At 43.3% G+C, this 17,362-nt stretch overlaps 1 protein-coding gene across 1 annotated transcript in view; it reads left to right on the forward strand.

Moving 5' to 3' along the window:
- The first annotated feature begins 578 nt into the window (after nucleotides 1–578).
- LOC120027847 (catenin delta-2-like) overlaps nucleotides 579–17,362 on the forward strand; it is a 311,487-nt gene continuing 294,703 nt past the window's right edge. The window contains exon 1 of the mRNA XM_038972919.1: nucleotides 579–713. Coding sequence (XP_038828847.1) covers nucleotides 579–713 — 135 coding nt within the window. The remainder of the gene's footprint in view (nucleotides 714–17,362) is intronic.

Genomic DNA, 17,362 nt, shown 5'->3' on the forward strand with positions numbered 1-17,362 from the left:
AGGCGTTGCACAGAATTAGCAGTGAGTTCTCTCTCTCACTCTCTCATCTCTTTCGCTCTCTCATCGCTCTCGTTCTGTCTCTCTCTCTCTTTCTCTCTCAGGATAGGCTGACAGACTGCTCACACTGCAGGTTATATAAGCCAGCTAACACTCTGAAGTGTGAGCGAGGGAGCTCCAGCAACATTGGAAAGGCCAGTATAATCTGACATGATTTGATTTCACTGCCTAAACCCTCAGAATCTCTAATTATCCCCTAGCGTCTACCTTTCATGAAGTCTGCAAGGCCCTACCATGTTGGATGTTTGATATTAAAACAGTGTTTTTCTACTCATGTTCCTATTATGTGATGTTTGTATAGAAATTATGATATCATTGCTCTTGTGTAGGAGGTATACTACCTGTATTACTATTTAATGATACTAATATTGTTTATAGTAGGCATTCAGTTGATGCATTTATTACTATGTAGTGAAAATGATATTGTTACTGTATAATGATATTATTATTGTTCTGTAGCAGGTACACTATGTGATGTTTGTATACTATGTAACGTGATGTTGATGTTGTCTATAGGAGGTATGCCTGTGCCAGACCAGCCCTCAGAGCAGGAGAAGGGAGCCAGTCTGCTGAGTCCAGGTCTACCATCATCTAACGGAGACGGATCAGACGGGACGGAGACCACCTCCGCTATCCTGGCCTCCGTCAAAGAACAGGTAGGCCTGACTGTGTGTGTGTGTGCATTATTTGTGTCAATATCAGTTGTCAGCATGGGACTTAAACACAGTCTTCTACGTTTATTTAATCAAAAACACACATCTTAACTACAAACTGATTTGCAGTAGAACCTGACACTGAAGCAAGATGAGTATTCTAGTCCTATGCAGTGGGTTCAGTGTTTTAGAAGTCAAGGATGAGTGCTTAGCAGGGGAATCAGGAGGTAATGGGGAGACATTATGTAGATTATGAGAGGAGAGCTGCAGCCAAGTAGACAGCATTGAATAAGACATTAAAACAAATCACCGCAACCACTCAACAGGGAACCTTCTATCTAGATACATTATTGAAAAGAGACACGGAAAAGTGTGTGTCTCTGTGTGTGTATGTGTGTGTGTATACAGTCACACAGTTGTGTGTGTGTGTGTGTGTGTGTGTGTGTGTGTGTGTACCTGCTCTTTCCATGACATAGACTGACCAGGTGAATCCAGGTGAAAGATATGATCCCTCATTGATGTCACTTAAATCCACTTCAATCAGTGTAGATGAAGGTGAGGAGACAGGTTAAAGAAGTTTTTTTTAGCCTTGAGACAATTGAGACATGGATTCTGTATGTGTGCCATTCAGAGGGTGAATGGACAAGACAACAGATTTAAATACCTTTGAACAGGGTATGGTAGTAGGTGACAGGCGCAACGGTTTGTGTCAAGAACTGCAACGCTGCCGTTTCTTTCACTCTCAAAAGTTTCCAAAGGACATCCAGGCAACTTGACACAACTATGGGAAGCATTGGAGTCAACATGGGCCAGCATCCCTGTGGAACGCTTACGACACCTTGTAGAGTCTAACTCAATATTAGGAAGGCATTCTTAATGTTTTGTACACTCAGTGTATGTGTGTGTTTACAGTATTGTACTAGTTTGTGCAGAAGCGGAGAGAGAGAGAGAGACTTAATATCGATGGCCTGAGAAATGGAAGTATCTGTGTGTGTTTGCACACCTGTGTGTGTTGTAGTCAGTATACACTACTTGATCAGAAGTCTGCTCGTCGAACATCTCATTCAAAACTCATGGGCGTTAAAATGGAGTTGTTCCCCCCTTTGCTGCTACAACAGCCTCCACTCTTCTGGGAAGGCTTTCCACTAGATGTTGGAACATTACTGCAGGGTCTTGCTTCCATTCAGCCACAAGAGCATTAGGCCTGGCTCGCAGTCGGTGTCCAAAGGGGTTCAATGAGGTTGAGGTCTGTGCCAGACAAGTTCTTCCAAATCGATCTCGGGCAAACCATTTCAGTATGGACCTGGCTTTGTGCATGGTGGCATTGTCATGGTGAAACAGAAAAGGGCCTTCCACATACTCTTGCCACAAAGTTGGAAGCACAGAATCGTCTAGAATGTCTTTGTATGCTGTAGCGTTAAGATTCCCCTTCACTGGAACTAAGGGGCCTAGCCCGAACCATGAAAAACAGCCCCAGACCATTATTCCTCCTCCACCAAACGTTACAGTTGGCACTACGCATTCTGGCAGGTAGCTTTCTCCTGGCATCACCAAACCCATATTCGTCTGTCGGACTGCCAGATGGTGAAGCGTGATTCATCACTCCAGAGAGTCCAATGGCGGTGAGCTTTACATCACTCCAGCCAACGCTTGGCATTGCACATGGTGATATTAGGCTTGTGTGCGGCTTCTCGGCCATGGAAACCCATTTCATGAAGCCTACCACTTTGCGGCTGAGCCATTGTTGCTCCTAGACGTTTCCACTTCACAATAACAGCACTTACATTTGACCGGGGCAGCTCTAGCAGGGCAGAATGTTTTTTTCCTTATTTAACCTTTATTTAACTCTTCATTCTTTAATTCTTCTGCCAATGTTTGTCTATGGAGATTGCATGGCTGTGTGCTCGAATTATACACCTGTCAATAACGGGTATGGATGAAATAGTCGAATCCACTAATTTGAAGGGGTGTCCACATACTTTTGGTGATGTAGTGTATCTCCCCTCACAATCCATTGAAAGTCAAATGTTCCTCTGCCTCCACAATCTAAAGGGATTCTTTCAGATAACACATTCCTTTGAGACCCATTGATTGAATTGGGAGAGGTTTATGGGCCTTGAACAGCGGTTCGTCTGATGGAACGTGGATTCACCTTGGATCACGCGCCGTCACAAGGACATTACCAAATCCTTTCACATTTGTAAAAAAAATTTTTTTGTCAGACATTTTAATTTTCCTCATATGTAGCCTATAGGTCAAGGACGAACTGAATTGGAAATGTTGTGTTCATGAAAAGACAGAGAGAGGGAGAGGTTAGAGAGAGTGTGTGTGTGTAGGGGGAGATCAATGTATGTATGATGTTGTGATCAAAGACAGATCAGATCTAAACACAGACACACACACTGCTCTTTCCTCTGTGTGTGTGTGTGTGTGTGTGTGTGTGTGTGTGTGTGTGTGTGTGTGTGTGTGTGTGTGTGTGTGTGTGTGTGTCTGTGTGTCTTCAGCTCTTTGGTGGTAATGTCCTGGTAACCTAGTAACCTAGTACCTACCCATCCTACATGCTAAACACACGGCTATCACCATGGTGACCAATCCAGAGAGAGGACACACCTGGCTGTTAGCTTCTGTTAGCAGGGAGGTGTGTTTGTGTGCACCCCCCCTCCCCACACAACATACTTTGTCCACTTATTATTGTTGAGGTGACCAGCTGTGTGTTCTGAGTGTCAGACAACCAATTATACAGCTTGCTATTACTGTATATACAGTAATTATACCCACTGGAACACCCTACTCCCACTCTCTCTGTCTCAGCCCCACCCACTCTCTCTGTCTCAGCCCTACCCACTCTCTCTGTCTCAGCCCCACCCACTCTCTCTGTCTCAGCCCCACCCACTCTCTCTGTCTCAGCCCCACCCACTCTCTCTGTCTCAGCCCCACCCACTCCTTTCCCTCCTACAGTGCTCCTTGCCGTGGCTCCTCCTTTCCCTCCTACAGTGCTCCTTGCCGTGGCTCCTCCTTTCCCTCCTACAGTGCTCCTTGCCGTGGCTCCTCCTTTCCCTCCTACAGTGCTCCTTGCCGTGGCTCCTCCTTTCCCTCCTACAGTGCTCCTTGCCGTGAATCTTTCTGTGAATTATTATTCTCACCTTTCCCTTCTCTGTTCACAATGCTAACTTGCTACCTGTGATTTCCTCTGTAGAGGCATTTTCACGTCACACATTACCACAGAGCCAGTGGGTCACGTCGGTTCAGACTGTACGTTTACAGAAAATAAATCATAATATATTTAATATGCCATTTAGCAGACGCTTTTTCCCAAAGCGACTTACAGTAGTGCGTTCATAAATGTTGGAATGGGTGGCCCCAGCGGGAATCGAACCCACAATGACTCTACATCTGATCTTATGTGTGTCTGTCTATGAAGAGGCTGGTTCACGTTGCCATGCTTCCTACCACAGCACTTACTGTAGGGGCCACGTCCACATTCACCAAATTGAAAAATGTATTTTTAATTATTTCAAATAAGTCAAGTTTTTCCCTTGCATATACGTATGGCATTGACAGTGATGGATGGCTAATCTGTCTGCGCCCCTTCATGGCTATAGAGTCTATATTATATTATAGACTAATACAGTTGAAACAAATGAGTGGAGCTACTGCTATCAGACGTGAAGTCATCAGGGACCCGACGGCGGCTCAATATTAATTACTGCTGAGGATTAATTCATGTGACATTGTCATCTTCGTTCGCTCCAATCTACAGTATAATTGTATGAGATGATCACCTCGATGAGTTCAAACGAGACAGACTGTGAAGTCAAATTAAATGTTAAAATACTGTGATTAGAAATGAGCTATTCACAAATTGCGGGTCGCTTTGCCACGAAACAATTTATAATTGCAGACTAGCGCTGTCAATGTCAAACTCAAACTCTTTTGATGCACTGTTTTGAAATTTAAAATGTTGTTTCTTTTCCAGAAATTCGAGTTAGAATCTAGCTATATGCTTAGAATATGTGTACAACACCCATTTGTATCAATATCCAGAGATGTTCTATTTCTGGGTTTATTGTAGTCTCTGGATATATAGAAATGGGCATTGTACACGTATTCTAAGCATATAGCTAGATTCTAACTCCGATTTTGGAAAAGAGAGCAAAACTTGACACAACTGTGGGAAGCATTGGAGTCAATATGGGCCAGAATCCCTGTGGAACGCTTTCGACACCTTGTAGAGTCCATGCCCCGATGAATTGAGGCTGTTCTGAGGGCAAAAGATCAGCAAAAAAGACTGTATAAAATAAATAATACAAATACTGAGGTATAGTGTATGCTCAAAATTACATTATTTTGTACTAATACGATACACTTTTGTATTAGTACAAAATAATAGAATTTTGAGCATATTTCTATAATTTATTTTACGTCTTTATTTTTGCTGATCTTTATCAAAGGTGCCAATTCACTCCAATTGGCTCGTAGAGAGAGAATATCAGAATCACCTTTAATCACCAAGTACATTTACACATACTCAGAATTTTACTTGGTGGTATGGTGCTGCTGGTGATAGACAACATTTAACGTTAGAGACAGAACAAAGTTTCCACACATTATATACAACTAGATAGAGTGATCATAGAGCTATAAGAGAATTAGCAGATATACAAATATACAGTGAGTATACGGTTGATATACAGTGGGTATACGGTTGATATACAGTGAATATACGGTTGATATACAGTGGGTATACGGTTGATATACAGTGGGTATACGGTTGATATACAGTGGGTATACGGTTGATATACAGTGGGTATACGGTTGATATACAGTGGGTATACGGTTGATATACAGTGGGTATACGGTTGATATACAGTGAATATACGGTTGATATACAGTGGGTATATGGTTGATGTACAGTGGGTATACGGTTGATATACAGTGGGTATACGGTTGATATACAGTGGGTATACGGCTGATATACAGTGTACAAATGTACACATTTACAGTATCAGTATGAATATATATAAATGCAAAGAGATGAACAGAGTAATGCAGTATAGTGCAGTTATTTAGAGTACAGTTCAGAGATGGCTTGATGCAGTGTGCAGCATAGAGTGCATAGTCCTTTAGTCTCTATGGGCCAGATGGCCGGTTGGTGAGGGCCACATCCCGGGGAGAGAAACTTTTCAGGTGGTGGGAGGTTTTGGTCATGAGTGACATGAACCGCCTGCCAGAAGGGAATTTTAGGAGGAGGGGGTGCGAGGGGTTGACAATGATCTTTCTTGCCGTCTTGCAGTACATGGACAAGGGCACGTGGCAGGCGATGACCCTCTCTGCAGACCGGACAATGCTTTGCAGTTTGCCGTTGCAGCGGCCAGACACAGACCCAAACCGGACTGTGATGAAGGATGTGAGGATAGACTCAACGTTTGATGCGTAAAACTTTTGAGTTTTTTCAGCTGCCGCAAGTAGTACATCCACTGGTCTGCCTTCTTGGTGACCTCTGTGATGCTGTCCTCCCTCTTGAGGTTGTTGGAGATGATGGTCCCCAGGGATTTTAATGATTTAGCCCTGCTAACAGCTAACAGTCAATCTAGAGGGGTAGAGGTGGTGGAGGGGCGTTTTCTGAAGTCAACCACCATTTCGATGGTTTTGTCTGTGTTGACTGCACCAGGCCACTAGTCGGTCGACCTCTCCACGGTAAATTGCTGTCGGTGATGAGACCGACCAGAGTGGTTTAATCTTTAAACTTGAGTATGCGTTGTTGGAGGTGCATTCATTGGGTGTAGAGTAGAGGTGAGTGCACACATCCTTGAGGCGCTCCGGTGCTGAGGGATAATAACCGTATGGAGATTTCCGGTTGAGATAACATCAGAGCAATGAATAATGTACAGTTCCGCGTGGAAGGAATATGTGTGTGTGGGTGTTGGTGTGTGAGTGAGTGTGTGTGTGGTTGTGTGTGCGCGTGTACATATTCATGTTTATTTCTACGTGGTTATTAGTTCATAGTTTGTGATCCAAAGAGTACAGTATGTAGCATGTGGCTAAGTAATCATGGATTATAATAGATTTTAGTTAGAACGGTCCTCCTGATAGCTCTCAGATTGCTTTATGTTTTATGGCAGAACTCATCTAGTTGCATAGTACAGATGTATCCAATAGGGCTCAGTGGACTATGGTTGTGTGATGAGGAACCTGAGACCTAAAGACTTGTATTATCTCCCACAACCAATGCTTAGACTGAAGCTCAGTGGGATAATTCAATTTTGAGGCACACAGATTAATTGTTGTGGTCCTCGACTCTGTAATTACTATAGTGGGTAGACTTCCTCGTACTCTCTACATAGAAATCAGGCTGATCTGTATCAGTGTCTCAGTCATCCAGCAGTTCACTGGCCTTCATAATCAGCAGAAAACAAACTTTGCTGCTCTGAAATACTGTTTTAATACCCAGACCTCAATAAGACCATTGATTTATATGTTGTTTATTCTACATGGTTCCTCCTTCCCAAATATCAATGACCCTGTTTTAGGGGGGACGTGATTTGTGTGTGAGTGTGTGTGTGTGTGAGTTTGTGTATATCTCTCTCCTGTTCTCACCCCTCTCTCTCTCTCTCTCTCTCTCTCTCTCTCCCTCTCTCACAACCTCACCCTCTCGCACTCCCTCACCCCTTCTCTCTCAATCCCTCCCAAATCCCTCTCTCTCCCTCAATCTCTCCATCTCGCTCTCCCATCTCTCTCTCTATCGATGTTCTGTCTGTGTAATGCCAGTCGTGACAGGCTTGATTTGCAGTCTGGTTAAATTAACGCCTTCTCAGGGTCAGGACGGGAGGAGAGAAATTCAAATCTCCTTTTCCGTGTCACAGCAGCAGTCCGATGTGGAGGGGGAAAAAGCTTCTCTCTGCTGACTGCTTGTCAGGCTGTCTGCTACCAAGTTTACTTTTCTAACGTTGTGACAGTTTAAAGTCATTTGAATGAATTGGAAAGGCAACACATAAAATAACAATATCAGATCTCTCCTATTCATGTGATGTAAAATCACCTCAACATTATAGACCACTTTTGGAGGTCTGAAAATGTCCGGAAAACTTTGATTTGGAAGTAATCTATCACTTTACTGTAACCGTATGATACCGTGATAGAGCTACTGTAGTATAAGCAGATTAAATGAAGCAGTGTTGCTTTCATGAGGCTTTATTCATTCAATACATTCATGCTTTGATTGTCAGGAACAGTGTCCTTTCCTTGTCTTTAGAAGCTGAATTCTCTGTCCTTGTCCTCTCTGTCCTTAACCATCCACTCTCTGTGCTAATTTCTGATTACTCAGCTTGGAAGCAGATATTTCAAACATTCATAATACTGTGTGTGTGTGTGAATTTTAGTGTGTGTGTGTATTTTTGTGTGTGTGTGAATTTTAGTGTGTGTGTGTATTTTTGTGTGTGTGTGTCAGTGTGTCAGTGTCTGCTAGTTGACCCCTGTATACAGTGTAATCCTGGACACGGCCGTTTGGGGGAAATCTATGAGTGCTGCCAGTAAACACTCACAGCAGGGGTGAGCCTGCACGCACACACACACACACACACACACACACACACACACACACACACACACACACACACACACACACACACACACACACACACACACACACACACACACACACACACACACACACACACACACACACACACACACACACACACACACACACACACACACACACACACACACACACACAGCATATCCGATTAGGGCATCTGGCTGCGGCCCTGTTCCAGTCTCAGTGTAAAGTCACCCCAGTAGGGCTGTAGTACAGATTGTCTATTACCCTTTAACCAGTCACTGAAGAGCTATGCCCTCTACACAGTCTGCTCACTACTGGAAAATAGACTCCATTCACTCAGTATCAGGGATATCTTTTCTTCCCACTAACATTTTCTTCTAATGGTGGTGCCAGTTTTCATATTGAAAGTTGATGTAGCGACACTGTCTCTAGTGTTAGGTCGTTCCTCGACCATGAGACTCAACGTGAGGTGTGGGGTCTCTCCTTATGCTTCTGCCTGATGATGATGATGGATGGTTTTGGAATTAATATTTTATACTTTTATCGATTTCTAGAATCCAACCATTATTAAAACCACTGTGACCTTCATCAGAATGTCCCTGAGGAGAAGTATTATTAGAGCATTTATATGGCTACCAAACTAGTCCAGAGCAGATCTAAGACAGAGCAGAAGTTTTGTTTCGTCTGAAGTGTTAAATGCCCAGTGCAGTCAAAAACATGATTGTCCTGTGTTTTATATATATTTCCTCACTATGTTGGAATAATACCGTGAAATTGTGAAAATTATGATAATGCCCTTTTAGTGTAAGAGCTGTTTGAAAAGACCACCTGAAATTTCAGCCTGTTGTTGTGAGATGGAGTTTTGGCCTATGTTCATTAAAGGCCCATCTCAGAGGAAGTTGTCACACCTACATGTATTTCGAGTAATTCCTGTCCTAGAGTGGAAATTCTAATTTAGGTTCCACCTCAAAAACTGACACAGGCTGCTAATACATATTCAGGAATTGGTGGTATGAACGTTGTGGTGATTTCCACGCGTAGCAGATAAATAACAATAAAAAGGCCACTGACTGACAGCTGTCAGTGTAACAAGCTAGCATGCTAACCAGTGCCGTCTCTAGCCTTTTGGGGGCCCTAAGCGAGAATTGGGGGCCCTAATCAGTGACTTACATAACAAGAGAAAAATTGCTGATGCACAATCTAATTTCGAACTTGCACCTTCTGTATTCTGCTATTCTGAGTTCATAAAAAAATAGCTAGCTGGCTGAAATGAAAACAGAGAGAACAAAGTAGGTGTGTGAATCCTTTCTGATGGAAATCTATATACTTTGTTCTCTCTGTTTTCATTTCAGCCAGCTAGCTATCTATATATCAATGAATTATATAAATTGCGGCTGCAAATCCGCCATATAAATAGAAAGAATTTAAGCTCTGGTAATATGGATAGCCTAACTATTGAAGCAATGGGCAAGTTCGTTTTGCATGGCCCGGTGCCCTGGATGAGTGGAGATTTCTCTTTAGGATCAATTCAATGGTTGAAAATTAGCAAGCCTCTGCACATCCGGGGCACCGGGCCATGGGAAAACGAATTTCAGAACCACTCATCTTGTGGTGACGGGGGAGCGTGGTTCTAAAATACAATCAAATCAGGCAATTTGACCGTTTATAAAATGGTCATACTGTATATATTTTTTTAATGAATTATGATCATTTGCAAAAACATTAATTTGCACGCTCTATTTTAATTAGCTCCATGGCAATGCGGCCCAGTGTAGGCTACAGAGAAAAGTTGTTAGTCGACTGGTCAGTGCTATCCAGGATCCTTGGACATCCCTACCCTAAACCCTAACCTTTACTCCTACCCTACCCTACCCTACCCTAACCTTAACCATAACCATAACCCTAACCTTAACCCTTACCTTAACCATTATAATGTCAACTTTAATCGAGTATAGACATCCCAAGGATCCAACATCATGGGTAAGCTCTGAAATCCAAGTGGATTTCTACTGCTTTGGGCGTTCAATAGACCAATAAGAAGGAGAGTTCCAAACCTCTCTGCCAATAGCGGCTAGTTTTCAGTTCCCCCCCCCCCCCACTCAGACCACTCCCAGACAGTCCTAGCTAAATTCTTGCTTGAGATATTGCTCTTTGCTAAGAAGCTACTTTATTTTGGTTTCTTTTTTACACTTTTAATTGAAAACAATCACAGTAAGGTACTACATTTTTACCCAGAAATTATTTGATACTGAGATAAAAATGGATTGAAGTTGGGGTAGTGCATCTGCGACAGTCGAACACTAATGTGGTTTTCCTACAGTAAGGCTCAGATCAACATGGCAGTGTTGTTATTGTTTATAAAAGGTTTTCTTTATAATGTCGAAATAAACATGTCTCCAACACAAATATTACACTCACAAAAACACCCCAATGATTGGTTGACAATAGAGTCTCCCACAATGCAGGTGATGGCTGCAGGATGAAGCTGGTGAAGAGCAACTGCAGAAACTTGCAGTCAAAAATTTTATCACATGATTTTTGTAAAGTTCATGCAAGTCGGACAATGTTTTGGGCAGGTTTGAAAGTTGATGTCTGCTGGACTTCCTGTGAGAGGGTCATAGGGGAGCTAAGCTGTCAATCTAACCACAGATTCAATCTGAGGGGTCCTGTGTGTGTGTGTGTGTGTGTGTGTGTGTGTGTGTGTGTGTGTGTGTGTGTGTGTGTGTGTGTGTGTGTGTGTGTGTGTGTGTGTGTGTGTGTGTGTGTGTGTTTGTGCACCACTGTGTATACAATATATGCGTGTGTAACGGATGTGAAATGGCTAGCTAGTTAGCGGGTACGCGCTAGTAGCGTTTCAATCAGTTACGTCACTTGCTCTGAAACCTAGATGTAGTGTTGCCCCTTGCTCTGCAAGGGCCGTGGCCTTTGTGGAGCGATGGGTAACGATGCTTCGTGGGCGACCGTTGTTGATGTGTGCAGAGGGTCCCTGGTTCGCGCCCGTGTCGGGGCGAGGGGACGTACTAAAGTTATACTGTTACATTGATGCTGTTGACCCGGATCACTGGTTGCTGCGGAAAAGGAGGAGGTTGAAAGGGGGGTGAGTGTAACGGATGTGAAATGGCTAGCTAGTTAGCGGGTACGCGCTAGTAGCGTTTCAATCAGTTACGTCACTTGCTCTGAAACCTAGATGTAGTGTTGCCCCTTGCTCTGCAAGGGCCGTGGCCTTTGTGGAGCGATGGGTAACGATGCTTCGTGGGCGACCGTTGTTGATGTGTGCAGAGGGTCCCTGGTTCGCGCCCGTGTCGGGGCGAGGGGACGTACTAAAGTTATACTGTTACACGTGTGTGTGTGTGTGTGTGTGTGTTTGTGCACCACTGCGTATACAGTATATGCGTGTGTGTGTGTGTGTGTGTTTGTGCACCACTGTGTATACAGTATATGCGTGTGTGTGTGTGTGTGTTTGTGCACCACTGTGTATACAGTATATGCCAGTGAGTGTGTTTGACCATTAGCCTTTGATCTCGTTCACATGGGATCATGGTTCTCTAATCAGGGCATATCTAAATATTCTTTCCCCTCATCCCCTCTCCTTTCCTCTATCTCTGGTTCTGTTTCATTAGCCATAACACTTTGACAGACAGAGCCCTGGCCCTGGCCCTGCATCAGAATCACAGCTGTACCTGCTAATCACCAACACTGCCCCCGCATGCAGCTAAGCACACCCAGCCTGAATGCTAATACTGAATGCTATCGCTATAGCGCTGTAGTTAGCATATAGAATGCTAATGCCTATATGCTCAGGGACATCTAGTATCAGCGAAGTGGCTCCACGAAGTGGCAAAAGGGGGCATAGCCCCCTCAGTTGAAACTTGTGCACCCTCAGTTTTAGTTCTATGTCCCTATATAAAAATAGCAAAAAAGTTCAAATGATTGAGTGACAGGTTGACGCAAAATCTGTATCTTCGCTGCGCTGTGTCAGCACAATGGACAATGTGTGTAGGGGGGCTATGGAAAGCCACTGGGGCGCAGGGTTTCCGTTAGCGGGTAATTGCTGGCTTTTGGCTTGATAAAATAAATGAAAAGCCAATAAATAAAATTGTACCCAGCCAAATTGTCTGGGTCTGCTCTGCTGCTGAGGAGAGAGAACGCGAGAGAGGAGCCTAGGCTACTTAGTGTTGATTGCAAAGGTGGAGGCCTTTTTCATTGAAATAAAATGAAAGAGTATGCCTATAGCGAAAAGCCTACAAGGCAGGGCTCCAGACGGCGACCATTTGGTCACAATTTGCAACCCTTTGACACCTGCTGTGGGAGTAAAATGTTGTATTGGTTGCATTTGTGCGGGCTGCACAGTCATTCACCTCACTAAAAACTTCCTATTTTTTGGAGGCTAAAATTATGATTTGGTCAAACAGTAGAGTAGATTATCCTCATGATTCCTGTAATGAAAGTGTCTGCCTGCCTGCCCCTGTACCTGTTTCACTGGGGCCTGCTGATATGTCGAGCGAGCAACTCTCTCGCTCAAGGAAAAATACAAATGTTCTGATTGTATAACATTTAAAAATCCAATTGCTGGGAACACACAGCTATCCTGTTGTCACGGATTGGGAGAGGATGTTCTCAGTTTCTGTAGGTATACTTTTTATTTCTCAAGTCTCAATTATGAGCTCAATAGCAACTATTTTTCAAAGATATTTGATATGGCTTTGAGATATGGAGTGTGTGAAATAGGCATTGGCCATTGCGAGTGCATTGGCCTCTTCGGACAGTAGGCTACAACTGCAATGTTTTTTTGGACATTAAATGTACTGTTAGATTAATACATGGCTACTATGAGTGGGTATTATCTTTATAGTTAGGTATCTAGCTAATGTGCTTTGAGTTTCCACTTACTAAGGTGGTGAATTAGCCCCAAATAAATTAGCCTAGGATATTAGAGCACCTAAAGATGCAGGAAAATTCATCTTTATTGAACAAAACAAAATAATACATTCTGCAGCCCTATTTTAACAGTAAAATATAACAACAATAGCATGACTGTCTACACACAATACATGACAATCACTGGATTAGGTTGCACATAAAAATATTTTGAATCACAACATCACAAGGTCATTTATTGATTCAATACCATCATAGTAGACTATTACAATTTTTAACAAAGCACTGTGAATGACTTTATTAGATGATAGGCCTACAATTTCGTGATTACGATCTTGTCTCATCGCTGCAACTCCCCAAAGGGCTTTGGAGAGGCGAAGGTCGAGTCATGCGTCCCCCGAAACATGACCTGCCAAGCCGCACTTCTTAACACCTGCCCGCTTAACATGGAAGCCAGCTGCACCAATGTTTCGGAGGAAACACTGTTCAACTGACGAACAAAGTCAGCCTGCAAGCGCCCGGCCCGCCACAAGAAGTCGCTAGATGAGCCAAGTAAAGCCCCCCCCGGCTTTACTCTTTCATTTTACTCCCACAGCAGGTGTCAAAGGGTTGCAAATTGTGACCAAATGGTCGCCGTCTGGAGCCCTGCCTTGTAGGCTTTTCGCTATAGGCATACTCTTTCATTTTATTTCAATGAAAAAGGCCTCCACCTTTGCAATCAACACTATGTAGCCTAGGCCAAGGCTCCTTCCTCCCCTAACCCGGACGATTGTGCGCAGCCCTGTGGGACTCCCAGTCTTGGGATCGAACCCCAGGCTGTAGAGACAGTGCCTTAGACCGCTGCACCACTAGGGAGGCCCATACAGTAGCTATTTAGGAACTTTTGAAACAATCCAAAAGTTTGGAACACACACACACACACACACACACACACACACACACACACACACACACACACACACACACACACACACACACACACACACACACACACACACACACATAACATTCACACACATGCATCCTGACGCCCACCCCACAGACACACACACACGCACACTCTTTCACCACAAACGCTGCACATATATCAATTTACCCCTACCTATACAGTTGAAGTCTAAAGTTTAAGTACACTTACTCTGGAGTCATTAAAACTAGTTTTTCAACCACTCCATAAATTTATTCTTAACAAACTATAGTTTTGGCAAGTCAGTTAGGTGCACAAACACACACACACACACACACGCATATACTGTATACACAGTGGTGCACAAACACACACACACACACACACACACACACACACATATATACTGTATACACAGTGGTGCACAAACACACACACACACACACACACACACACACACACACACACACACACACACACACACACACACACAGACACACACACACACACACACACACACACACACACACACACACACACACACACACACACACACACACACACACACACACACACACACACACACATAACATTCACACACATGCATCCTGACGCCCACCCCACAGACACACACACACGCACACTCTTTCACCACAAACGCTGCACATATATCAATTTACCCCTACCTATACAGTTGAAGTCTAAAGTTTAAGTACACTTACTTTGGAGTCATTAAAACTAGTTTTTCAACCACTCCATAAATGTATTCTTAACAAACTATAGTTTTGGCAAGTCAGTTAGGACATCTTCTTTGTGCATGACACAAGTAATTTTACAGACAGATTATTTCACTTATAATTCACTGTATCACAATTCCGGTGGGTCAGAAGTTTACATACATTGAGTTGACTGTGTTTTTAAACAACTTGGAAAATACCAGAAAATTATGTCATGGCTTTAGAAGCTTCTGATAGGCTAATTGACATCATTTGAGTCAATTGGAGGCGTACCTGTGGATGTATTTCAATGCCTACCTTCAAACTCAGTGCCTCTTTGCTTGAAATCATGGGAAAATCAAAAGAAATCAGGCCAGGCCAAAAATTGTAGACCTCCACAAGTCTGTTTCATCCTTGGGAACAATTTCCAAATGCCTGAAGGTACCACGTTCATCTGTAGAAACAATAGTACGCAAGTATAAACACAATGGGACCACGCAACCGTCATACCGCTCAGGAAGGAGACGCGTTCTGTCTCCTAGAGATTATTGTACTTTGGTGCGAAAAGTGCAAATCAATCGCAGAACACCAGGTGAAGGACCTTGTGAAGATGCTGGAGGAAACAGGTACAAAAGTATCTAAATCCACAGTAAAACGAGTCCTATATTGACATAACCTGAAAGGCCGCTCAGCAAGTAAAAAGACACTGCTCCAAAACCGCCATAAAAAAGCTAGACTACGGTTTGCAACTGCACATGGGGACAAAGATTGTACTTTCTGGAGAAATGTCCTCTGGTCTGATGAAACAAAAATAGAACTGTTTGGCCATAATGACCATTGTTATCTTTGGAGGAAAAAGGGGGATGCTTGCAAGCCGAAGAACACCATCCCAACCGTCAAGCACGGGGATGGCAGCATCATGTTGTGGGGGTGCTTTGCTGCAGGAGGGACTGGTGCACTTCACAAAATAGATGGCATCATGGGAAGGAAAATGATGTGGATATATTGAAGCAACATCTCAAGACATCAGTCAGGAAGTTAACGTCTCCACTAGGCCCCCATACAGACCCATGTTAGACAAAGAGGCTGATGTGCGGTCAGACACCAGGGGACTGTTCCTGAGGAGAAGACAGTCATTTTTGTCTCTCCCCACTGTCTCCACACTGTCTCCCCCATGTCTTACTCTTTCCATGTATTAGATTTCTCAGATTAATATTAATGCTATCACTCACAGATTTATTTTGCCATGCATGGACAGGTTTCCCCATTACATCACGCCATGCTCAGCATGATGTCTAATGATAGGATCTTAATACATGAGCTACCACACACAGCTCTGTTGGAAGACTCTTACTATAGTGTAGAGGAAATAGCAATTTAACATCCCTTCTGTTTCCTATCGATCTGACAAAAGAGAAAATGGAAAGATTGCTCCATGATGAACAGAACTATTAAGGAGCTCGGGGAGAGCGAGAGCTCCAAGAAAGACCCTGCATTTATCAGTCTAGTGGTCTGGGCTAGTGGAGCTGGAGCTAGTGGAGCTTGTTCACATGGGATCATGGTCTTCTAATCAGGGCATATCTACATCTCCTCTCCTCTCTCCCCTCTCTGGTTCTGTTTCATTAGCCGTAACACTGTAACAGACAGATCCCTGGCCTGGCACTGCATCAGAATCAGAGCTGTACCTGCTAATCACTAACACTATGACAGACAGAGCCCTGGCCTTGAATCAGAATCAGAGCTGTACCTGCTAATCACCAACACTGCCCCCGCATGCAGCTAAGCACACCCAGCCTGAATGCTAATACTTACACTATAGCGCTGTAGTTAGCATATAGAATGCTAATATCTATGCTCAGACAAAAAAATGGAAAATGCAAAAACGAACCTTCCTGAAACAGGCAACCTTCCAAAAACTTCAAGTGCACTGCTCGGCTTAGGCCTTGGTAATAATCTACTTCCATGTTCCCTCTCTCATCTCTCTACTGTGTTAAATGTAGGGAGGCTATAGCCCTGGCTAGGCCTGAGAGAGGCAGTAGTGTTACTGTATGTCTCCTCCTTAGTGCTCATTCCCTACGGATATCACATTGTTAACGTTAACATGAATATCACATTAACCATAGACAGGTCTGCTATGGGATAAGCATTCAAATAATTGACTAGCTAGCTATAACTAGTAGTGATGGGCAAACAATCGATAAACTTACAGTTGAAGTCGGAAGTTTACATACACTTAGGTTAGAGCCATTAAACCTCCTTTTTCAACCACTCCACAAATTTCTTGTTAACAAACTATAGTTTTGGCAAGTCGATTAGGAAATCTACTTTGTGCATGACTCAAGTAATTTTTCCAACAATTGTTTACAGACAGATTTTTTCACTTATAATTCACTGTATCACAATTCCAGTGGGTCAGAATACACGAAGTTGATTGTGCCTTTAAACAGCTTGGAAAATTCCAGAAAATTATGTCATGGCTTTAGAAGCTTCTGATAGGCTAATTGACATCATTTGAGTCAATTGGAGGTGCACTTGTGGATGTATTTCAAGGCCTACCTTCAAACTCAGTGCCTCTTTGCTTGACATCATG

The sequence above is a fragment of the Salvelinus namaycush genome, chromosome 33, assembly GCF_016432855.1.
Source record: "Salvelinus namaycush isolate Seneca chromosome 33, SaNama_1.0, whole genome shotgun sequence".
Lineage (NCBI taxonomy): Eukaryota > Metazoa > Chordata > Actinopteri > Salmoniformes > Salmonidae > Salvelinus > Salvelinus namaycush.